Source organism: Myiozetetes cayanensis, unplaced genomic scaffold, assembly GCF_022539395.1.
Source record: "Myiozetetes cayanensis isolate MyiCay16 unplaced genomic scaffold, myiCay2020 scf4, whole genome shotgun sequence".
Lineage (NCBI taxonomy): Eukaryota > Metazoa > Chordata > Aves > Passeriformes > Tyrannidae > Myiozetetes > Myiozetetes cayanensis.
Genome location: NW_026087631.1, coordinates 56,271,426 through 56,296,881, shown reverse-complemented (window position 1 = coordinate 56,296,881; position 25,456 = coordinate 56,271,426). Strand labels below are relative to the sequence as shown.

Here is a 25,456-nt window from a genome sequence, read left to right as displayed (position 1 = left end):
TGCTAGATCTTTCTTTCTTTAGTGAAATACACAATGACAAGAATTCATTGTGAATGCATTGTACAGCACAAAGAATGTAAAATACACACTGAAACTCAACAAATATCACAGATAAATTATATTTAAGATAGTTACTCTTTGATGCTAAATACAGAATGCAGTACACTGAATATATAAGATTGTATTTAGAGAAGTAGGAAATTAAGGATGGTATCTGAGAACTGAATTAATTTGAAATAAAAAATCACAGTAAATCCATGTGCTCAGATAAAACAGTACAGGGGAATACAGTTTATTTTAATTTCTTTTCTTTATATGTCTGAGTAACTGAAGAATTAAGATGATTTCAGGAAAGAAGCAGGTAGAAGTAGTCTATGTTAATCTTTCTCCTTTAAGAAAGAAAAAGCAAAATCAAGAAAGAAAATCAAAAATAGTGGTATTCCTAAAGGTGTCAGGTACCCAAAGGCAGAAGTGTGATTCTAAAAGAAGAAGTGATTCAAAAGAAGAGTTCTAGATGATCTGATTAGCAACTGGTAAATGGAATGCTTATTCTTGCTTCTACTAAGTATGTGGGACCATGAGACCAAATTTAGACAACACATTTCAGTTTCTCTCCCAGGACATGTCTAGAATGTTCTTTTGGATAGGCACTTTATTAGAATGCCTATCCAAATCCCAGCAGAGCCTAATAAAAGGATTTTTGCAAGGGATGTTGTGTCTGTAACTTGTTGGGTAATTAAGGATTCTTAGTTGATCTTTTCCTCTGTGAATTTCTTTTTGGCATAGGTGGTATTCTGTAACAATGTTTCATAATTTAATTATGTACTACTTTAAAAACTACTTCCTGTTTGTTTTAAATTCTTATCATTCTGTTTCACAACACTATATCTTCTGTTGCAATTAAAAGATGAATAGTCATTTCCTTTCACCTCTTCCATGTAATGTTAATTTATGTCCGGTGAGAGTTTTTGAAGTGCTATAATGGAATGTCATTATTAGAAGGGTGTCTTAAAAAAACTTTTTGATTTGTTGAACATTAATAATGCAATGTTTTTAGCCTGCATGGAAAATTCACCTTTTTCAGTTATTTTAACATTTTAACAAACAATTATTCTCTGTACAATGGATTTGTTAAATTTCTGGGACTTTTGATTCTCTGTGTTTTAATATTTGAGAGTTTGTTTGTTTGTGTTCATAATACAATCTCATAAAACAGCTTCTTGTACTTGATCTCTCCAGGGCTGAACTCAGGATTAAAGGAAGAACAAATTTACTTCCTGAATATTATTATGTTATTGCAAATGCATATTACAAAAAATTAGGCTTAAATCTGGGGCAGTTGTATTTGAAGAATTTGTGGTAATATTAGAATTCTGAGAATGTACAGACTGTAAGGAAAAATCATCATAAAGCTCAGTAAAGGAAGAAAGATCTAAGGCTGACTTTTGACTTGACCCAACCATGTTTTTCCCACTACCTAAGAAAACTAGGGTGAGTTCTAGACTGAGCTTTATCAGCTTGTGGTGAAATATTTTCCTGTTTCCTGATTGTTTCATTCTGGTTTTCCATGTTCGTTTTCAAAAGTTTTGTATGTGACAGTGACAAATGTGGTTATCTCCATGCATAGCATAGGGATAAAGAAAACATGGGTAAAGTCTTCTGTTTGGCAAAGCATTACATCTAAGAAGGTTCTGTATACCATCCTTGTTGGCTGGCATCTGACCATAACCACAGTGAGAAGAAAAAAAAGTCACTGTGCACTTGCAGATCGTTTCTCAAAGGTCTCTTATAAGCCAGTACCAGAATTCTTGAAGCAGTCCAGTGTCTATTTTAAAGCGAAATTTAAATTTATCTCTTGCAAAGGTCTTTATGGTCATAATTTCAGTCAGATTTATCTTTTCAAAAGGATATTCAGTGGCTTCATAAGGGGCTTTTTTTGCTGCTTCCTGGTCAGAGGGGTAATTTTCAATTCTGTTCTAATTTCTTAACAGAAAAAGGGGAAAATAATCTAAATATTGCTCTTGTAGGAACTACTACAGAATTTCTGTGGGGTCGGAATCTAGTTAATCATATGAAGTTCCATAATAAAATCCAGGCTTTTTATATATTTCCCATATCACAAGCAATTTTAGGTACTTTCAGTTCAAAAATGCAAGCTTCATTCAATCTGAAACAGTAATATTCAATAAAATTTTCCCCTGATATGAGTCAGTAATGTCCTACATGATTTTTGGTCCACATTTTACTGTCTTTGCTTCCAATTAAATGATCTGTGAATACTGGTAATTACACTGCCTTCCTTTGCCAAACCACTGAAATATCAGTAAAGGGTCATCATTTAAACTGCTACAAATTAATCACAAAAGCCAACCGTTAACACATCCATACAGTGATTTTAATGCAGAATGGCCCCTGTATGCCTCTTCATTTTTCTTTTTGTGAATTGTAGCTGTATTGCATCACAGGACATTAAGCATGTTTCAGCTCATGGGACTGAGTCAGTCATGTTTTTAGAAATTGAAAACAAATGTTACAATAATGTAAGTGACAATATTTTAAGCAATAACTGTTTCCTAGTAGGCATGCCTATTTAATATATTCCTTAGTCTTTCAGCTTACAAACATAACAGTACCTTTCACTAGCTGAAATAACAGGTTATTTTTTTGAAGTTCTAAGTTTGACAGTAACACCAGAAGAGGCAAACCAAAAGGGCAAGAAAGTCAATAACAAAGGTAGAATTAATTTGTGAGATGATTCTTATTAGCTGAATTATCATGGTTAGCAGACAGTTCACAGGGATTTTTTTTTTGTCATATTTCAGTGATTTATTAGTGAGAATTCAAACTGCATGGCTTCCCAGCAGTATATCAGGCTATATTAAGAAGTCTATGCAATAGAAGGAGAAACAGGGGATAAAAATACCAGTGTTTCCTGCTTTTATATAATAAGCTATTGTAATTTAGAGTTAAAAGGTATTGGGAAGGCGTGTTTTAAAGAGGAAAAGTTGAAATCTTCATGTCATTGATTCCGTTTTTATGTGGAAAGGGTAGTCTGGTAGACACACGGCTCATTTATAACAGACAGAAGTGGAATGTCCTGAACGCCTTAAAATAGTAAAATATCTTGCTGGATAAAATGATCCAGAGACAAGTGTGTCATGAGCCCAGTGAAGCCAAATGCCTTAATAAATGTAGGGTGTCAGGCCCCTCTATCCTTATCATGAAATTACTGCATAGTAATGTGTTTGAGTCTGGTGTCATGACCTTTACAAACTCTGCATAGACCTGTAAACTAGAAAATATCTTCTGTGCTAGCCTATGTTAATAAGTATTCCTGTTTGAATTTGCTCATTGGAAAAATAAATATATAAATGATAATACAAGACACGAAAAGAACTGAAAATTGCCTTTTCCAGCTGAAAGTGCAAGCCTTTTACTGGGTGGACTTTTGCAGTTGGGGTCTGCAGGTATGAGTGAATTTTTTAATGTTTCATCTGAAAAATGGAACATCCAGTTCTGGGTGGTTCTGGATGGTTCCTTAACAGCAGTTCATTAATACATGATAGGAAAAAGAACCATATTCAAGATTACTGAGAAAGTCTGCATCGTCATACCTTAATATTTCTCACTTGGCCAGCACTTGTTAGGCTGATAAAAACTGAATGTTAAAATGATAAAAATGATAACATGATAAAAACTTGATATTAACCAATCTGACATACAGACATATGTTACTTGTGTTGATTTCATTATCATTGTAAGAAAAAACCCCAAAGCAATAGTGCAATAGTTTTTTGAGGTTTTCTTCCTGATTATTAGCAATGTTAATGTCATTAAGTTTTCCTGGAATGCAGAGCTTTAATTATACAAGTAAATTAACTACTGTTTAGGATAACCATCATTTTGTTTCTCTTTGTTATTTTCCTTCTCTACAACTCCCATTGATGATTGTCATTGATTAGTAAGTTTTCTTAAACACAGAATATTGATTAATACTTGTCAGAGTGGCAGGTAAGAAGGTTGACATTGATGGATTTGGTCTTAGCAAAAGTCCTCAGCTGTTTTAAGGGAATCTGCTTCTTGGAAGACTCACTGGTGGTAGGAATACATGATTAACTATATGCAAATAGACAATCTGAGAAGACTAACCTCTTGTGAGATAAAATATCTTTCCGCTCTGTACTTCTTTCTGATTTAGTTGTAAGTAAATGCAGTTAGCTGGTAACTGGCAAAGATTCTTAATTGTTTAACCTTGCTTATCAATTTCAGGATGGACTTAAGAGATTTAATAGCTCAGGAAAATATATGAAAAGTTTTGGGGTTTATATAATTGTCATCTAGAAGCCGAGTTGTAGTTATTTTTGTTTCTTTCCATTTTTTTTTCAAAAAATTACAGTTTGTGATGTTCTTAAATATTCTCATCTTAGCAAACGTCAAGATCTCGAAGGTTTATAAACTGTTGTTTACTGTACTACGTACTGCATTTCATGTCACTAACTGAAAACAGTTAAGCATTTAGAAGGCCAGAAACTGTCATTCATTCTTACAGGCATGATGTAATCCTGGACAGAAAAATTATGTACAAAGCCCATTACATTTGAGACTTGTACTTTGTATAGTTACATGTATGCATGTAACATGAAGCAAAAACTTCTTAAGTCCAGTCATGCACATGGCTGCAAAAAGACAATCTGATTTGATTCAGAACAGCTGGTGTCCTAACAGCCATGTAGTCATGGGACTGCATTGCAAAGTCTAGCAGTGTGTCCTGGCTAAGTGAAAGAGCAGAGGACAGAACTGTGTTAACAGGAGACATTGGCAGAGTTGGGAGAGAGTTAGAAAGTTTACCTCCAAACCATGATGGAAATATATAAGAATCGTTTCCTGTAACATTATTGTTTGCCTATAAATTCACCTCTGTAAACAGAATAGCATGTTTAATGAGTTAGAAATCATTCTACAAATAAAGTTTGAATTCTTAGAGCATTCATCATCTCCAGTAATTTCCACTTCTAAGAAATGGAAATTAATATTTTGTAAAGTATATATTTTTATAAAATATGTGTTTTTAGAACATGTTGCAATGTGTTCTATTTCTATTACCTGAAACCAAAAAAATGCAAAGATCTCATATAAAAGCATTCCACATCCTCAATTGCTTGTAATGGATGTTTAAGGAGTTTACTTGTTTCAGGGCACCAATGGCTTTCATGAAATCTTTTGTCCATATTCAGAAAAATGTGCAGCTCAAATCAATGTTACAAAACTTTAAAACTTGAATGACATAAAAGTAAAGACAGTGAATGAAATAGTCTTTCATGTTCTCTCTCCTGTGTTCATTTCTTTTAGTGCTGGAGTCGGCCGGACTGGCTGTTTCATTGTGATAGATGCCATGTTAGAGCGAATAAAGCATGAAAAGACTGTAGATATTTATGGCCACGTAACTCTAATGAGAGCACAGAGGAATTACATGGTTCAAACTGAGGACCAATACATCTTTATCCATGATGCACTGCTGGAAGCAGTGACATGTGGAAATACCGAAGTGCCAGCCAGAAACCTGTATGCATATATCCAGAAGCTGACACAGATAGAAACAGGCGAGAATGTCACAGGAATGGAACTGGAATTTAAGGTACTGGGATTTTATGTTGTGGGTAACCAAAACCAAATGGTATAATACCTAGAGCTTCTCTGTTCTGCGCCAGTTGTTTCCAATAATATATAAAAAGATTTATTAGTTAATATGTAAAGAAAAAATAGTCAGAAGATATTTCCATTAATATAATAAAATGATAAAGACACTGGCAGATTGAAATTTTAAATTAGGAAGTAAATTATTTCTTTCTGAAACATATAATTCTATCTTCAATGGGTGTCCAGACAAGAACCATTCAGTGAGACTAATTTAACCCTGCTGTTCCTTTATCATTATTATAGTTTGAAATATGTGTTTGTGTAGTGGTTTAATGCTGGAATTTGTCCCTATGCATTAATGGAGCAGACATGAACTTTTATAAGGTGTGAAAAGAAGCTTTACAAATATTTAGGTAATGCAATAGAGTATGGAAAAGTAAGCAACTGAAGTTGAAATTACTCATTAATGGATAATGACCAGGGATTATAATAGCTGATAGTGTCATTTGTTTTGTTATACCTGGCCTTATTCTTTTAATTTGTTTTCAACAGCGTCTTGCCAGCTCTAAGGCTCACACTTCAAGATTCATCAGTGCCAATCTTCCATGTAATAAATTCAAAAATCGCCTTGTCAATATTATGCCATATGAGTCCACAAGGGTATGCTTGCAGCCTATCCGAGGAGTAGAAGGCTCTGATTATATTAATGCCAGTTTCATTGATGGATACAGGTACTAACAGTGATGTCTTCTCATATGGACTGCTTTAAAAGTTTACACAATTGTTTATGTGATGTTATTTATCTATGTCTGCCATGTTTGATTGGGTGGTTTTTTAAATTTTAATAAAACGCTTAGATTTTTACCCCATGCACTACAGAAAAATTCTGTAAATTACATAGAATCTTAAATATTATATTTTTACCTATCTTCAAACCACTGAGAACTTCCAGTATGCTTTACATGCTGAAACATACTGAGATTTTAAGCAGATTCATGATTTGGAACCTCTATATCTTCACACTTATTCTGCTTAAAAAGATACATAGAAATAACACACAGGAGACAGATTTTGTGTGTCGAGGTTATAACCTGTGATCTTGGAACACTGACCAAGAGTTGACCTAATCACCAAAAGCATTTTATGCACAAGCAGTTGTGTAGCCCATCAGCGTCTTCATGGTAATTTGGAGCAATATGCCCTCAGCTGACTCAAGCAGTTGCTAGAAGAAGGCATAAAGCAGAAGTGGTATAGTTTCCCAAAGACAGTTTAAGTGTGCCTGAGTATCTGTATCCACAGAGATCATTTTCTGAACCTCTGTTCATAATTGTGAACAACCAATCATCCACTGTCACCCAGAGAGGTGTTTCTGTTGATTGAAAGAAGTGAGAACAAGAATTGATCATCATCTCATAAAGCTGCTGATCTAGAGTTTTTTTAACAGTTTGGTAGTAGCTTCCGCTAGTAGGACATTAAGGCCTGGAAATGTAGTACACTCCATTCCCAAATTTTCTTCCTGCCTTGCTTTTGCTGGAGGTTGTTTGAAGATTATTGAAGAGGAGTTAATAAAGAAGCTGCTTGATCCTGTAATTCCTAAATTTAATAGATTATTAGACAGTTATTTCTGCAAAATGAACCAGCACAACTAAGTGTTTCTTAAGTGCTTTTTACGGCACACCAAATTGAGCAATTAGAGTTGCATTAAAATTTAAATAATAATGATAAAGACATACATCATAATATTAACAGAGTAATTTTCCTCTCAAAGTTCTAAAAATAAAATTCTGTAGTTTGATTAAACAATCATAATGAGGTTTTAATGTGCTTGTTATTAATACTATATACATTTTTCCCCTAGATAATTCTTACATATAAACAGAGGACATGTGTATCATTTATTTTTTGATTAAAATATTATTCTTAACTTACTTTTTTTTCAACACAGACAACAAAAAGCTTACATAGCTACACAGGGTCCTTTAGCAGAAACAACTGAAGACTTCTGGAGAATGCTCTGGGAGCATAATTCTACAATTGTGGTCATGCTCACTAAGCTGCGAGAAATGGGCAGAGTAAGTACTGCTCTAAATTCCTTTACTATGATGTTGGTTTATAGCAGTTCTTTTTATTAAAATATTTCATTGTTGGTGGTGTCTAAAAAAGAGAACTTAGGTTCCTTCTCCTGTTGAAATATCAGTAGCTTTCTTGGTCACTAGCTATAAGGTTTTCCAATCTGTTGGTGCATTGCAATAGACAAATGACACACAGGATTTTCTTATGGGACACAATGAGATTCAGCAACTGAGTCTGCATACCGATATTCCAAAGCATGCAGAGAAAGCTTTCTACTGAAAAAGAAAGATTATTTCTTATTTGGAAACTTCACTTTTGCATGGTCTCCTTGTAACAGTGTTAAAATAAGTCGTGTTCTGTGCTGAACATTAAAGTTTCAGCACCCAGTTTAGAGTTCTAAACTCATTCCATTGACGCTCTGTGTACTGGAAAGAACAAAGCAGTTTACTGTTTGGACAGGATGACATCAAGATGAAGCTGCCATGTAATAAGTGAAATCTCAGTTAGGCTATGTATCTGAGGGGATAGAGATTATTCAGGACATGGCTAGTGGATGCAGAGACAGAATCTTGACTGAGGCTGGGGCAGCTTGCTTCAGCAGGAAAAAAGAAAGAAAGCTGACAGTGGTCTCAAGATTTAAATCAAGAAAAAGAATCTATAATGAAAATTAGGCTGCGCACAGCTCTTGATAGATAATGAAACTGAGCAGAAGTATAAACAAGTTCAGATACACAGTGAACAGAGAGAACCCCCCTGCAATCTAATATTAAAGATAAGCTTTTACTCTACATCTGGAATTAATTGTTCGCACCAACATGAGCAGATTGTGTTTCTCTCACTAATGGAACTTGTCATGAATATTACACTTTACTGAGTAAGAAAAGGATTATAACACTTTACACTAGTGCTCTCAAGTAACAGGAAATGTATTATACTTTGTCATTTTGTAGGAAAAATGCCACCAATACTGGCCTGCAGAGCGCTCAGCCAGATATCAGTATTTTGTCGTAGATCCAATGGCAGAGTACAACATGCCACAATATATTCTGAGGGAATTCAAGGTTACAGATGCAAGGGTAAGTTGACATAGCATTACACTTGTTCCCAGAAGTTTGAAAGAAAATGTCCATTTCTCTCTTTTCCTATATCTTTTTTTTTTAATTTTTATTAGTATTAAAAAAGCCCTTGTACTTTCTACAAACAATAACAAAAGAGCGGATAAAGTTATTATTAATAAATGGGATCTTTCTGTGGGAACAATTGACTTCATTCAGATCTAGCATCTGGGCGGCACAACTTTGAAAAGTTCTGAACAACTATTTGTGCCAAAATACATTAGATGATTTGAGGAACATTTTCTCTTTTTTTCCTCATTTGAGGAAAAAAATTGATTGATCATTTCTGGGGACAATTTCTGCTACTTACAGCAGTAAATATGTTGTTTTGCACCACCGTCTAGGCTGAGTGAGTATGAAGGTTAATACACTGAGATTTTAAAACTGCAGAGCAAATGACATTCATAAGAAAAGCTTGACAAGCTTTGCACATTATAATTTTATTTTCAGCACTCTATTTTATCTGCAGAATAGATGCATGCAGCTGTGACCCTAGCATCCTCATTTTAATACTACATTTCTTATCTGAATTCTTGGGTCCAAAACTGAACACTGATATAAGATTAAACACACATAAACTTTTAATGTATGTTTGGCATTTCTCAGACTTTTCTTTTCTAGCACTTCAATCTGTAGGGCAGGAAAGCATGCTGTCAGTTCTGTAGGAAATCAAAATAGCAGGATGTAGTGTCCAGGAATAACATGAGTGACAACTCAAGAGTTGCCAGTCAGCATCCAAACTATTAGACATTCTCATAGTTAGAGAGACTGCTGCTTTTTAAACATCAAGTAAAATTGGATAGTACTGTCATTAACCAAGTCAGCATATGAACCTTTTTATTTTGCAAATGAGATTTAGGAGTAGATTTTTTTGTACAGAAACTGTAGACACTCTGGGTCTGATTTTCATTCTGTTTGAAATCTAGTAAGGATCTAGCTATGACTAATAGCTTCGCTAACCTATTTATGGAGAACCACAAAAGTGGAGAACAGTCTCCTAGCATTGGTCTTTAAGCACAGTTGTAAGCAGAGGTAGTAAAAACCAATTTCACTACAAATATGCCAATAGTTTTCATAGATCATCTATTAAAAATCTGTTCCATCTCATGCTGAGAAGAGCATGCTCATCATGAAAAGATATTTTTTTACAAAGTTCACCAAGCTCTGATCACAAAACAACAGTTATAACAAAAAAACACAGTTGTAGTTGAAGTGTCTGCAAACAGAATGTATTTCTGGATAGTTCTTTCAAGAGTTTATATTGAAGTAGGATATTTAAGAAAGTCTGTTTTCTTACAGCTATCAAGCCAGTAAAAAGTCTGAAAGGGTCAAATAACTAAATTTACCAGAATTAGGGGTTTTTCTATCCCTATTTATACCCATATTAATACAACTCTTTTTAAAACGTCAAGCACATATGCACCTTGACAGTCGTATTGTGACATTTTATCATCACATATTGTTAGTCCTCAAATAAAAAGTTTTATTAAAGTCATCAGTGAGCTGACAGTACCATCCTAAATTTTCTAGATAGTCTGGGAAAATATAACTCCTTTACCAGAAGAAGTGGGAACTACTTACTAAAGTGTACATTATAGTTTTCCCATAGTTTGGCTTTTGTGGCTGTCACACCCTGTAATTGAGATCATCTGACTAAATTTTTTCATTCAAAGAAGATTAAATGCTACAGTGGTTGTAAGCATCCTCTCTTCCTTTGATCTCCAAGTGCATCCATACTGTTAGAATACCATCCATGCTCTGGCAGAGCCAAGCTGAACAATTATTCCCTAAAAAATGAGGCGCATTGCCTTTGTAGGTGTCAGCAGCAAGTGTCTGGCGTAGAATTCCCTGTTATTTCTGAAACTGAACTGTGAATTGTTGTACAGTGAAATTGACCTCTGTAACTGTTTCAATCTACTGCTTCTGACTGCTTTGTACTCACTTTCTCTGTAAACTCTAGAGGTCAATATGGCAGGCCAGTCTCATTTAAGGCTAAACTATTAGTGGTGGCTGTAAGAGAGTATTATAAATTCTACAGCCTAATCAAAAGACAGTCCTCCCCTGTGAGGAGCAAGAAGAAATCCAAACGATCAGCCAATCAATAGGATTATACATTAAAAGCCCTCTATGCCACATAGGGATCGGAAAGTACCTATTTTGATAACTAACTGTGTAAACTGTCACAATATTTGAAACTAAAGATTTCAATAAAATTTGGCATTTGTATTTGGACTGCTGTTGGCAAAAATCTCATTAAAAGAAATCAGCACTGTTTATAATGTCAGTAGCAGAGGGAACTGAAAGAAATTGTAGATCAGTTCCCAATGTGCTTTAGTGCTATAGACATAGACTAAATAACTTTACTTCTTTGCTCATTAAAATACTTTAAATAACAGAAGTTATTGTCATTTCACAGACTTGTATTGGAATATTGAGTGACTAAAATCATGAAGTACACCAATACAGTTGATTTAGACACACACAAAAGCCAAATATTTGCTATTAAATCAATTTATCAACTAGAAATGGGTGGTCTTCCCAATGACAGACTGGACTTAAGTAAGGTGGTGTCTTTCTTACCTTTTCTAACCCCAAAAAATTACTATTACTATAGTATAAATCCTGTCAGGGTGAGAAATTGCTGAAGAGTTCCCATCTGCTTAACCATCTTGTTGCGAGTAAGTAAAATTTCAGGTTTTCTTTCCTTACTTTAGAAGAATGGAAGGTTATTTTGTAGGGAATCAACCTATTGCTATATCCTCCTGATTAATTAATGTCATGTGCCACAGGCTACCTGAAGGATGTAATTTCATTGTTTTTTCTTGGGGGAAAATGGGATCACAGAAACCATTGTTAGAGAATTTTATATTAAGAAAATGCTATTTTGGAAATAATTGTTCTTTTTGTTGGTGACCACAGGAAATCAAATTGGGTGAATGTTTTCAAGCATTTCATTTTTTTTATATGGTGGCAGAACTAGACTAGTGAATTGTCAATGTGGTCTAGTGGAAGTAGGCAGTATGTGTGTGCTCTCACGGAGCAGTGCCTGGCACACACATGCTTTTTCTGTTTTCCTTATTCATCTGAGAGCTGGGAGGCAAACACCCACAATACCAGAGGAAACTTAAAAGCAAACTATTGGATTTTCCTTTGGTTATTTTTAAAATCCCTTCTATTTCATTTCAAAGATCTGTAATAGCTGACTGTTTGTAGTAGAGGGAAAATAAGAGAAAGATTGTTCTTGCCTCCAGCATAACTTGTTGCTTTTGGGGGGGAATCTCCAGTAATAATTTCAATTTTTCATGAGTTTCACTTAATAGAAGACCATTTTGAAGACATGGCAGGGTGAGTGCTTAGGAAACATGATGTCCAGAGGCATCAGTTAACATCCGTAGCCCACATGCCCATGCTTTTAAGTATTTCAGCTCTGCAGATTGACAGTGTCAAAATCATCATGCTCAATGTTTGAAAATGCAGAACAAATTAGTTTATCCATTTGTATTGTGTGTCTTCTGTGTCCTGACTTTTTGCACATTGAGTAGACATACAGCAGAAGTCAGCATTTAATAATTCCAGTGGCCCCATTATAAAAATTAACTATGCTGCAGCATTCTGCAGTTTTAAACAATGGTATTCCTAACCACAGGGAATGAAGAGCTTCAGATGGCTTGTTCTGAAAACGTAAGCCCTTCTTCTCAATTTTAACTGGCTCTAAGATGTTTCGTGAATTAAATTAACAATTTTTGAAGGGAAATTTGTCGTTTATTAAGCAACTGGCTTGTTTTGACTCATCTTCTTCCAGGTGAAATGTCCACATCACAGAAAGCAACATACTGCTAAAATACCGTATACAAGGAGGGCAATGACTAAACAAGTGCTATCAGTAAAGATATTCCTGCCATCTAGGAAATGGAAAGTCAGATTTCTTGACCTTATTCTACTGATTTGTATTTAAAGGAGTTTGCAGTCCATGAGAATTAATACATAACTTACCGGAAAAGTCATATAACCTGGTGGGGTTTTTATGCCTTTAACCTCAAAGGCGCTTTTTGCACAAAGTGTCAGACAGCTCTCCTATGCAATGGAGAAGGGAATCCATGCAATGCCATTAATGAAACTACATGTCCAGACCAATGTTTACAAAAGCTCCATCCAGTCCTGCAGTTGAAAGAGTTTTCATTAATCTAATCTTTGTCATTCCCCATCTTCTCTCAATGTCCTTGCTTTTTTGATTATCTTTGTGATTATTGGCTGACTGGCTTCAAGCCACTACAGTATGCTTTAGTGATACATTATTTGTGTCTTTTGTTAAAGGATGGCCAGTCCCGAACAGTGAGGCAGTTCCAGTTCACTGACTGGCCAGAACAAGGAGTGCCAAAGTCTGGAGAAGGATTTATTGACTTCATAGGCCAAGTGCATAAGACGAAAGAGCAATTTGGTCAGGATGGACCAATTTCTGTTCACTGCAGGTAAGTTAACAAAGCCTAAAAACAACTGATAAGCAGCTTTGGTTTTTTTCTAAACCTGATTGCTGATTTTGACGAAGGCATATATTTAAACAGAACTTCAGAGGTGAACTATCAGAAAACATACTCAAATAGAAGATCTAAAAAGAAACACAATGAAGTGCTTTATGAAATGGGAGCAGTGATATTCCGTTTGCACAGAAATGTTTTTCAGAAATATGTGGAAACACATAATTTTTTCTTCACTTATAAATGTCTCTAATGCAGCGTAAAAGCAATCTGGTCAGTGCTGCACACAGAAGGCATAGGACGAGCCTTATCACAGGCTGCTATATCTGATATTTTTTCCACTGGAAATTAAGAGTGAGGCTGTTACTTTGGTGGGGATTATTACCCGCAAACAATCTAATTACACCTCAGTAGCACATTAGTAGCTATCAAGATGAGACAATTAAAAATGGTAGCTATCTCAGGAAAGGGAATGGAATAGAAATTGGTGTTTAGAAACTTTGCCTGTCAAAAAATCACTGAGGTTTGGGTTGATGCGTTCTAACTTCAGAACTTAATGCCCATTTTTTGATGTGATGACTTCCCTCAAATCCTTTACAGTTGATATGCAGATGAAAACAGCTTGCAGGGTGTGTAGGAATAATCCAGAGTGGGCTTTTTAATATTCCTATATTTTTTATTTATTTTCTTTACAGTAAGAAAGACTCTCTAGACTCCATAGCAGATGGACAAAAATAATATCTTTATCCTTTATCTCTTATTTAATGAATTGTTTTCTATAAATTCCATTAGGATTTTAGATAATCATTTTTGTAATATGAAATTATTTTTGGTAGATTAAATATTATTATTTATATGACAGAGATGCAAAATACTGATACAAGTTCCAAGTCCTTACTGCAAGCCAAGTAATGCCCCAATACTAGCATAAAGACAAAGTGAATGAGTTTACTAGAGTCTTTGAATGTACAGAGGGAGAGAGATTCTCGTCCTTCCCAAGTCAGAAACAACCAGAAGTTGAGTTCTTTATGATCCCCTAATGTGAAAGACTGACATAATAAATGTATTGGACTACTTGAATTCTACTGTTTTTAAGTTCCTAAAATTTTTATGGACTGCTAGGAGAATAGCATTGCAGAGCAGTGATTGGGATTCATTTGGTAGGGGAAAATGAGGGACAACCCTGATAAGAATAAGCCTTATTCTTCAGCATTAGTGAGTTTTGAGAGCACAGGAGTCATAAGCAATATTTATACCTGTATGCAGATAAGAAAGCAAAGTGATGTTATTCTTCTAAGTTCTTCTTACTATGCAAACTTGTTCACTTGTGACTTCAATGAATACTGTTTGCAGTATGTTATATATCCCTTCCAAATGGATGTGATCTTTCATGCTAAAATTATAGAGATTTGTTCCATTGACTTTGGGAGAAACAGTCAAATCCAGTGTAACTAACCAGGGTTTGGTCTTTAAATGTCATTAACATCATTGTAATGACAATTTAGGGACTGGTAATTCTGATCATCACTATCAACATTGGTCAACTTACATAAATAGGAGCTGTCCCTAGCAAACTAGTAGGTTTATTCGTTTCTTTCAGGAAGCAGAAGATCCTGGATACCTGCACTTTCCTAGTCTCTGTAGAATTAATGTGATAATGCCTCCAGTTTGTACCATGATGAGTTTTAAAATGAATTAAAACTCCACCAGTGCCACTTCCTTTTGGTTTTCTTCCCTCTCTACAGCTTTCACAAGCTTGCTTTCTCTGTTGCAGAGTAAACCTCTTCCACCCACAATTTTAAATTTTCCCCTTCTCTAGCATTTTTACATATAGGTCAGTGTGTTGAATTTAAAAATTTCTTACCTCATTAGGCAGATAATTAAAAATATTTAAGAGAGCACCTTGAAGCAAAATTTTCACTTCAACCAATATTACATATTTATAGTCATCTTATTCCAGCTTTTAGTTGGACAGTAAGGAAGACCAACCTTTTCCAGAAAGCATTCAAGATGTATTTGTAGCAACAATCTCTTCTCTCTTACAAAAATATCAATACTTTCTCATGGCTAATTAAAGCATCCTAACTTTGGTTTCTAACTGTTTAAATTTTTGTAACCATACCGCATCATGAAGCAGTGCCCTAAGCATTTTTTGGTAGGAATTGTTGCAGTGTTAAAATATGCTGGGCAGTCTCAGGGGAACAGGATCAGTTTCCTACAGGCTTTTCTGAAAACATCACGTTGGATGACTAGTTTTGTACCACCCTCTGGGCTGAGTAAGATTTTCAGGCATTGAGATCTTTCCATATTAGTCTCACTTTCTTGTTAAGTAGCAGCTCCAGATACTTGTGGATTTCTTAAGAACGCAAGACAAAATAATAAATTCCTTCCTTTTGCTGAAATGAAGATTCTAAGTAATTTCTTTAAAGTAATGACAATTTTTCTAATATGTGAGGCTGGAAGTCCTCTCGCCAATTAAGAAAATAATACTTTTTTAATTGAATATTTTTAAATAGTTTAGCAGGAGCAAGGAGAATGTAAAGTAGTAATCTGCCTTCATTCTTCTAGTTTATTCATTCTGCACCACTTGGTTTAAATCACACTGTTGTCAGCTCTGTAAAGTCCGAGCAGGTTCCCACGATGTTTTTCCAGGATTTTTCAGGATGTTTCTTCAATATTATCTTTCTAATTTACCTCATTAGGGAAAGGAGAGCTTACACTGTTAATTGCTTTAGGTGTCCAGACCTGCTGTCATCCCATATAGGTAAATCAGCACTGACAGCGTGATATTTTCTCAAGTGTTGTGTCAGTTGTCTTTTGGCTTCAGCAATCTGAAGGCACACAGGCTATGCAAAATTGATAAATCCAATCACATATGTTTATTAACCCTAAAAGTACACTAATCTAGGCCAAATACTAAAATAACATTAATTTGGACATTTAATTTCCACACTAGTTTCACGAATTCACTGGATCTCTGTTATAGTTCATATGAACATTCAGAGTTCTTCAGGTTTTACCTTCTGTTTGTGTTCTTCCACTCTTCTGTCTGGTGAATAGGTCTCATAAATATTCAGCTTCACAAGTTTGTCTGACTGGAGAAAACCTTGTGAAATTATTAACATCAAAAGCAAGATGACAGGGTGCTTAATTTTCCACCCATAGAAGTTCAGACTGGGAAAATCTTTTTTTGTTTCCTGTGCAGTTACCTCTCTCTTTGACCAAGGGTAATTTTTATTAATAAGTGATTATTTAATTTTAAAAGCAGACAGCTATTTGCCCTATTGATTACAAGAATTTCCATCACTTCTTGAGGATTTAAGCTAATAGCAGAAACTCAAGGCAGAACAGAGAGCAAACAAGCCATATATGTTCAAAGAAGATAAGACTAGTATAGGCAGACATGGTACCTGAATATCAGCATTGGCAAGCAAAGATCAACTGCCAGACTTGAATAAAAGCTGTCTTGAGACTGAGTTGGAGTGTGCATGCAAAAGTTCATATTAATTGAACATCCACCATTTCTAACTCAAAGTAGGAGGTAAAATAACACACTGAAGATGTGCAAAATAGAGTGTATATGTGAACAAGCTAAAATAAAGCAAGCAGTAAAATGCATTTTGGCTTCTTTTTCTCTTGTCAATTCCAGTGTATGTCATTGGTAACAAATGTTCTCATTTACTTCAGCAGGCACTGATTATTGTATATCTGGATGAAAAACCAAGTCACTTTGCAAGAAGACTGGAGAGTCAGACACTTAGTAGCATATAAAGTTTGCTTGAGCACGGTTATTCTTTTGAATACAATGTGGTAATTTGCAGTGGAATTTTGCTTAGTGAACCTTTCACCATATAGAAATTTGTGCACATATGGTGTGTTGTAACCACAGATAATTTGTCAGCCAGTTCTTTCAACATTAGCTGTAAATTAACATCCTTTTTTTCCTTTTATTATTTTTTCCTTTATTGCAACAGTGCGGGTGTTGGAAGGACTGGAGTATTCATAACCCTGAGCATTGTATTAGAAAGAATGAGATATGAAGGTGTTGTAGACATCTTCCAGACTGTCAAAATGTTAAGGACGCAGCGGCCAGCCATGGTACAGACAGAGGTGAGCAAAACAGTATCCATATACAATAGAGAGGGAAAAGAAGTAGTATTTACGCAAAGAAAAAAAATGCACAGTTTGAGACTGTATAAAATGTGCTTACATTTATGTCTGAAGTCATGTAATGACCTTATGACCATAGGGTAAAATCTGCCCTAAAGGTACTGCAAGGACTGTTTCCTGTTACAGCACTAGTTACTGCATGCTGGGGAAGAAAAAAGTCATTTCAATAGTGCATCCTAAATTGTGGTAGTTGAGAAAAACATTTGTGAAGTATCACCCATTTTTATTTGAACCTTGTTTCCTGGCAGAAATGTGTGGTAATAAATCATTTCTGCAGGTGGATCTACTGATTTTTTTCTTCTTGTTGTTCTGGGAGCTAAGTGTTGATCATGTTTTCAGGCTGATGCTCTATTATTTTCATATTTTTCTTGACTTTGTGTCACCAAGCAAGTGGCTGTTTGGCCTGAAAATCATAATGATAAAATCTGTGTTCAGGAGAACTGTATATAAAATAATTTCTGTGCTAGTCAGAGTGGCATAGAGAAATAAAGAAAGGGATAAGCAGTATCAACTGATTACCTGTGTCACATTATAAAGAATACCTAAACATCATCAGTTAATGTTGTGCTTAATTTATACTTTAATCTGTGAGCAGAAGACCTGAACTAAGCCAGAGGCAACAGGTTAGGAAAACTAAGAAAAAGGGCAAGGGAAGGGAAACATTTTAGGTCATACATTTATTTAGTGTCATTTGATTGACACTGGCCTTTAAATTACAGTCTTTGAAATTTAAAATGGTTCCCCAGAGTTTACCTTTTCCCATAAGAAAATTAAACTTGTTCAATAGAAGCTGAGTAGTCCTATTTTTAAAAAGACAACTTCATAAAAACTTATATGAAAAATACAGATACTTATTTTTAATCTTTTCAGTTAGCCAAGTAAATCACTGTGACCAAACTGAAGAGTTAATTCCATTTCTTTTCCATTATCATCATTTTTCTGGATAAGCAAAATGAAAAATGACTGCTTTCTGTCATTTTAACTCCAAGAAATAACTACAGTGTACAGAAAAGCTATGCTTCTTTGAGCCTACCTGACAAATACTGAGTTCAATTCTGCAATATATTCTCCCTACCCCTGCTTTGACTTATTTCTGTATGCACCTTTCATCCCCACTGCTGAAAGCAGAGGTGTTGTGTACTCATTTCTTTCAGAATTCTGTGGAAAACAAATCTCTTGTTCAGTGGTATAAACTGTCAGGAAATCTAATCCTTATTCAGCAAAGCACTTGGACTCCAGGGGGACCACACATACGCTTAAAATTTAGGCATATGTGTAATGCATTCTGCCACTGTTCCAACTATTCCAACTAACGGAAATGAAAAATTAGTGATCATGCCATCTCAGTGAAACAAATCTGATTAGTTTCTTGGCCTCCACAAGAATTTTAGTTGTTATCTTAACAAGTACAACCTATGTAGGGTTAATACACAGCACTATCCGATAAATAAGCAGGCGTCCTTGATATTTTTCTGGGAGCAATTTCTTTTATGTTTGGTTTTCTTTTTTTTTCTGTTTTACCATTTAAATCTTGAGTGGCAGTGGCAAATGAGGACACAGATGTGCCATTTTTTAGTGTAAGTGTGCAACATAACTGTGCAAAAGAACTGCTTTATGGAGGTGAGAAAAACACAAAATAACCAAATGTTTCATCAGATGTGTAAGCAAATTTCTCACCACACTAAAATTCTTTCTTTTACCAGGTGTAGGTTGAGATGCAGTCTGTTTCATGTGAATAAGGTGCTTCAGCTGCATAGTTCTCTTTTAGCCCCCTTTCTTGCCACAGGCTTAAGGTATCTTCACATCTTCATCAAAGCCTGTATAACTGAAAGGCTGGGATTCCCTTTGCTTCCTTAACATGAATTTTAACCTGATGGTTTTCCATATAACATTCCATATTAAGACTCTGATGAACTTTGTCATTTAGTATGTTGTATTTGCTGTAGAATTAATTGAATATTTTACTACTTATTTTCAAATACATGGGGGAAAAGCACCTTGGCATGTTCCCATCAGAGGACAGCTTTATGCCGATATTGTTTTAATCCAGAATAAGAGAAAGTCATTAGTTGAGTATATAGTCTCTGCACAAAAATAAGTTGCAATCTGTGGAAAATTTTATTGCATTAAATAAGTGTCTATCTTGATCTGTTGTAACTCACAGTGGTTTTCTGTTGATGTTAGTGAGTGAACATTGCTGAGCTGCAGATGTCTCTGTGGTGTATTTGTTTGTAGCTGCAAAGTATTCACTCTTAGTTGAGGGAAATTAAAAACCAACCAAAAAAAGCTGACTTTTTGATGCTTTTGTTTTCTATCTTTCTTTTCAGGATCAATACCAGTTCTGCTATCGAGCCGCACTGGAATATCTGGGCAGCTTTGATCACTATGCAACATAAAAACCCATTGTGGATTTTTATTGCAGGCCCTTTAAGATCCGGAGAGCCGCTTCTGAGCCATACAGTGTGCTTTAGAAGTACTTCTAAACTCTTAGCTAAGGAGCAATTATTGGGGATATATAAAATAAATTTAAAAAATGAACAAAAATATTGGGGATATATAAAACAAAAAACAACAAAAAAAAAACCCCACCCAACAACAACTGTTCCATGTGGACCAAGAATTCACGGTTTAATAACCTAACCATAATAAAAGAATCCTGACCACTGAGGTGTCTGAAGGATCCCATTTACAGATACCTCAAGGGTTCAACATTGGTTGAAGTCAAAGGGAAGAGGAAATTAATCAGAAAAAAATATCATCTTGTTCAGGATTACGTGCTTTTGCAAAGAGGAGTTTTGAGAACTGCAGTGCAAGATGTTTGTTACAAGGTTGTGTCCTGGCTTCTCAAACAAAACGGACTCTTTACTTCAACATCACCCTTTCCCGTCATAATGCTCATCATAACACTTTAGGGAAAATGTGGGAATGTTTAAAAAGAAAGTCCTTGATTTAGTTTTTTAGTATTGTAAAGATACTGCTGACCTGTGCTTCATTTTTAACTGTGTAAACTTTTTTCCTTTTTTTAACAAGAGTTTATCATTCAATGAAGTGAATTAAAGAAAAGGTTGCATAACTGTTAATATTTTTGTTTAAATAATGTAGATTTTTTTTTAAGCTGTAGAACTGTTATCTGTAATATCGTGCTGTAGAAATGTTAAATACTTTGAAAATTTGCACATTTTTGTGCAGTCCTACAGTACCACAGTCTTGTTAGATATTAATTTTATAGTTTTATTTGTGTTTTTTTTTCTTTAAGAAAATATTCATTGTAATCAGTTAAATCAAAATGGTTTCTTTTGGAATCAACAGGGAGGCGCAAAGTATAAAGTTGCTGCTAGCACATACACACACACGCACACATATGCACATGCACACTCACACCCTCTCTCTTTTTATATATATATATATATATGTTATGTATTACTGTCTACCCTTGTCTGACTCTGTATAGTTACAGAGATACAGATGGATAGATATTCACACACATGCACATAAACATACCAATTCTTACATACCTGGATTTATCAAAGCATTGGGAAACCTTTTCAGCATACTACAGTTATATCAAACTACTATTTGGTCATCTCTGCATTTTTAAGGTCCATAAACCTTTGTTTCAAAGGGAAGTGAGGAATGCACATCATTGATATTTGAACATCATCTCTCTCCCAAATAGTAATTCTGTCCACATTTCCACTTGAACACACACACATGCACACATACACATGCACACACATGCACACACACACACAGAGTATGTGATTTAGGCTTCAAGTGAAGTTCAATATTTGTAACACTATAGTGCAATAAGAAATCATATTATTAAATGTAGGAGGTGTGCATGTGGGAAAGGTCAGTGCATATCCCTTTAGGAGGGGAGAATGTTGTAATATACTAGGTATTAAGATGTTTTAAAATTGTATTCAATAGTATACTGTCTATAGTGTGCGCTATATAATTTACATTTATCCTATGTAACAGGGCAAAGCCAAACACATATTGCTCTGTGAAATCAAACATTTTGTGGCATACAGCATTGTTTGGGGATGCTGGGGTTTATTTTAATTTTACATTTAGAGTGCCTTATATTTGATGCCTATTTTGAATAGCATTTCTTTAAGTTAACCTTCATTTGTATTTAGTTCGGTTTGTTTATATCTCTGTTATTCGTTTCAGTCGTTTTAATACATGTACCAGACAATTTTGAAAAATATGCATTTCCAGTTTCTAATCAAGTATGGATGGTAATAAATGATAACCCAAAACCCATAGGTAGTCAAGGCCCTTTATGTTTCCATATTTCCAATAACAGACCAGCCCACAAATTGAAAATCTGTTTCTTGTTGGCTTTTCAAACCCACTGTGTCACTGGTTATGGTGTTATCATTGCAGAGATGTAGCAGTACAGTAGCAGTAGTTGACATCAGCAGTGCATTTTTTTTTTTTTTTTAATTTATTTTGGGCCAAGTGCTGCTTATTCACTTATGTCAACAGATTGCTAAAGTCAAACCATTTCTTTTAATTGGAAAGTTCATATAAGGCTAGCAAGACTGAGCCCCCAGGACATATTGGAGAATGACAGTAGATTTTCTTCCAGGAAACAAGGAAAATTTTGTAAACAGCAAAAAGTACTTTTTGAAACTCTTTATAGGATGCCATTTACATTGACCTCGGTTTCCACTGTGTGTTCTGCCACTGTCAGTACATGAGTATCGAAGGAATTCTTTCTTTGGGGTTTCAAAGAGGAGCATTGCCATGGCTTGTCAGTGTGATCTCAACATTTTTTCTTCTTCTTCCAATTTTCCCACTGCTAGCGGAAAGAAAAATATGAAAGACCAAACTCCAGCAATTACATTTGAGCACTTTTATAATTAAAAAAAAAAAGCACCAAAAAAATCAAAACAAATATATATATAAAAATAGAAGTATTATAGAAGGCTACCTCAGAATGAGATTCTATAACTTACATCTGAACCAGAGAAGAATGTGCACTATGTTTCTTTCTCTTCTTCTTTCTTGATTTATGTTTTAAAGTAATTATTGAAGTACCAGGTTATGTAATGTGGTTATGTTCTTCAACTCAAGTATTGGGAATCAGAAAAATAGAAAAAGTGTCATTTTGGACACATATACTAGGGAAGGTTCTTGCATACTGGATCTGTAAAAGGATCAGCACATTTTTCCTAGCAGACCATCTTGCAAGCTCCAAAGAAAATGAGGGAATAAAAAAAAAAAAATTACTAAAAAGGAGAACCAACTTGTGAGGAAAACTGTTGTACAACTAAATACTCCTTTTAGGTTTGTGTTTCTTAAGATAACTCTTAGCATCATTGATGTGCATTCCACTTTCTGTATTCTTATATATGCATTCTACAGTTAATTTAAATTGTGAACATCTTTGTCTACATGCATCATACATTTCCAAGCTTAAAATTGGTTTCATCAACATAACCAATACGGTGCTATTATTTACGTTTCTATGTGTAATTATGTCTAATTTTGTAATTAGTTGCAACAGGGAAAAAAAACCCACAAAATATATAAAAATAGTTTATACAGAAGGTTAATTTAGCTCTTTTTTAAAAAATTATTTGAGTGGTTAGACAGTGGAGAGGATGGCTGGGGGAAAGAGTGACCCTCTAAGGAGATTTGCACTTTCTATATATACCTTTGTACTATGCACTGCCCTATTGATTCTACACCCAGGATTGTTATAACTTGAACCCATCTGTAAGAAACTGCTTATAAAATCCACTTGTATGTATTTAAATGACACAGAACATGTAAGAAGGAAAAAAAAAAGTTTGCAATTACTTAAAAAAGCAACTGCTTTTTTTCCCTTTTATTCTCTTCCATTTTTCTTTTCTTTTTCTTTTTTCTAGGTTTTTTCCTCTTTTTTTTTTTTTTTTTTCTTGACAGTATCAGTGCCCTGATACTCCACAGATATCAGAAGGCTGCAGGTCTCATCATAACCATCCATTATGTGGCTTTGCCATTCAAGCTTGGAGTGTCTTTACAAAGATAATAAAAACTTGTGTTCTTTGCTCTTGTTTTGGATGCATAAACTGAAAAATTTAAAAAAATTACCTTGTAAAATGGCTTGTTAAAAAAGATACAATTACCTCTAATTAGTAGTACGCGTAAATGTTTTACAGAATGAAAGGCGTGCTTTTTATTTTCTTACTTCGTTACATTGGTGGCAACAGAAAGTCTGTATGAAAATCAGTTCTTTGCTGACACAGGTTCCATTTGTTACAGATGAATTCTAATAAAATGTCAGTGTTATGCAGCCCTGGTCTTCTTTCTTAAGCAGTACTTTTGAAATCAAAACTTGTTTGGTCCCTTTTGGTGATAAAGGAGTTTAATTGGAGCTACATAGCAGTCATTAATCTTCTTAACTAGCTACTGGACAGTAGAAAATGCATTCTTGGATTAGCAAATATATATCATCTTCAGCAGCAAGTTTTGAGCCAGCGTAGGCAAACTCTTTGGCATAAATTCTCATTCTTCATCAATTTAATTGAAACTATCACACTTTACATGCCTCTGGAGTTTCCCTTTGTGCTTTAGAAATGTGTGATTACACTGAGAAAATAGATTTCTGTCCATTTGAGGGTGCAACCCAAAGAGGGCAAAATATTCACATATATGAGGCAAATTGTGAATTTTTAATTCCTGCGGATTTGGCAGGTTCTGGGGTAAATTCAAAGTCACTTGTCAGAATTCAGTTACTGAAATTGTGGCAAACTGGCATGACTTTTGACCGATTTCTGTTATGTACAGTGAGGGCAAACATGGGTCTATGAGGCTGCTATCCAAATACTGTGAAAGTTTTTAAACACACTGGAAAAGTTTTAGATAAACATGCCAAGTGTATTGAGGCAAGCTACAAGGGGCATGGCATGGCAGTTTAGTCAAAGGAAACAAGTCTTACTCTGTCTGCTTGTTTTGAAAGAAGGCAGGTTCTGTCTACAAGATTACTTTGTAAGGGAATACAGTCTATTAGCAGTTAGGATTAAGTACATGTTAATAAAGAATCCTCTGTGCTGAAAGGGTGTGCAAGACATTAACATTAGGCTGATTTCTAAGAACGTGTACTGTTCTTAGCCTAATTTCCACTTTAAGATGGTGATAACTGTAAATGTGAGGCCTTGGTATTCTTACAGAGGCTTATTAAAGTTTTTCCACTTACTTTTGTGGATTTTACAATTACTGCATTGCAGGCTGCCTTTGGCTTGAACCTTTTTTGCGTAGTGTGTGCAAGGTGGTTTAGAGCTGTGTTATGTAAGGGTTTCTTTAACTATCTGAGTGGCTTTAGATGGTACCCTTTGATGTCATCATTGACTTCTTTGGATTTTCCTGTTCTGTGCGTCTAGCATGGACCAAAATAAAGTGTGAAAATGAGTATTGACAAAAATATTTGGCTGTGTATGGCTTAATAACTTTTAAGTTAATGGGATTTTAACAGAAGTAGTTATAATTCATGCTTAACACAGAAAAAAAGTCATGTACCACAAAATCATTACTGTTTAGAAATGCTGTTGAAATGTGAAATTAACTTATCTCAAAGCAAAACAATAGCTAGAGACTTTCAAACAAAATAACATTTACATCTTTTCTACATTTTACAATCACTTGGACCCAGTTCCCAGAACTTTTGGTATTCAGTCATACTAGTATCCCTCAAAATGAGTCAGTCCTGATTCTAGGGCAAGACAGGATTTCCATCTGTGATTTTACCCATTGCCTGCTTCTCCCGGTCTGTGTGAGCTTAGGCCAGAAGTGAGCTACTGGTAATGTTATAAACAAAGCACTGAGAAAGTACTAATAAGGAATGTATAGAAAGAAATTGTTAACTAAAGAGTGTCCAAAACAGTTCGTTACCAAACCAATCAGTATCCAGTGATCCCTACAGAGCATTATAGCCATCACTGGTCAAGAAAGGAGCAGAAAAAGAAATTGAAGAGTCCTTTTTACATCAGACCT

The 25,456-nt window shown here is 34.9% G+C and overlaps 1 protein-coding gene across 46 annotated transcripts in view; it reads left to right on the top strand.

The window, feature by feature from the left end:
• The window catches only part of PTPRD (protein tyrosine phosphatase receptor type D), a 1,147,190-nt gene extending 1,123,431 nt beyond the window's left edge, over positions 1–23,759 (top strand). For all 46 annotated transcript variants that reach the window (XM_050328659.1, XM_050328661.1, XM_050328660.1 and 43 more), the window contains 7 exons: positions 5,350–5,635; positions 6,190–6,368; positions 7,583–7,709; positions 8,661–8,786; positions 13,140–13,294; positions 17,275–17,410; positions 19,798–23,759. In XM_050328659.1, coding sequence (XP_050184616.1) covers positions 5,350–5,635; positions 6,190–6,368; positions 7,583–7,709; positions 8,661–8,786; positions 13,140–13,294; positions 17,275–17,410; positions 19,798–19,866 — 1,078 coding nt within the window. In that variant the 3' untranslated portion in view covers positions 19,867–23,759. The remainder of the gene's footprint in view (positions 1–5,349; positions 5,636–6,189; positions 6,369–7,582; positions 7,710–8,660; positions 8,787–13,139; positions 13,295–17,274; positions 17,411–19,797) is intronic.
• The last annotated feature ends 1,697 nt before the right edge of the window (positions 23,760–25,456 follow it).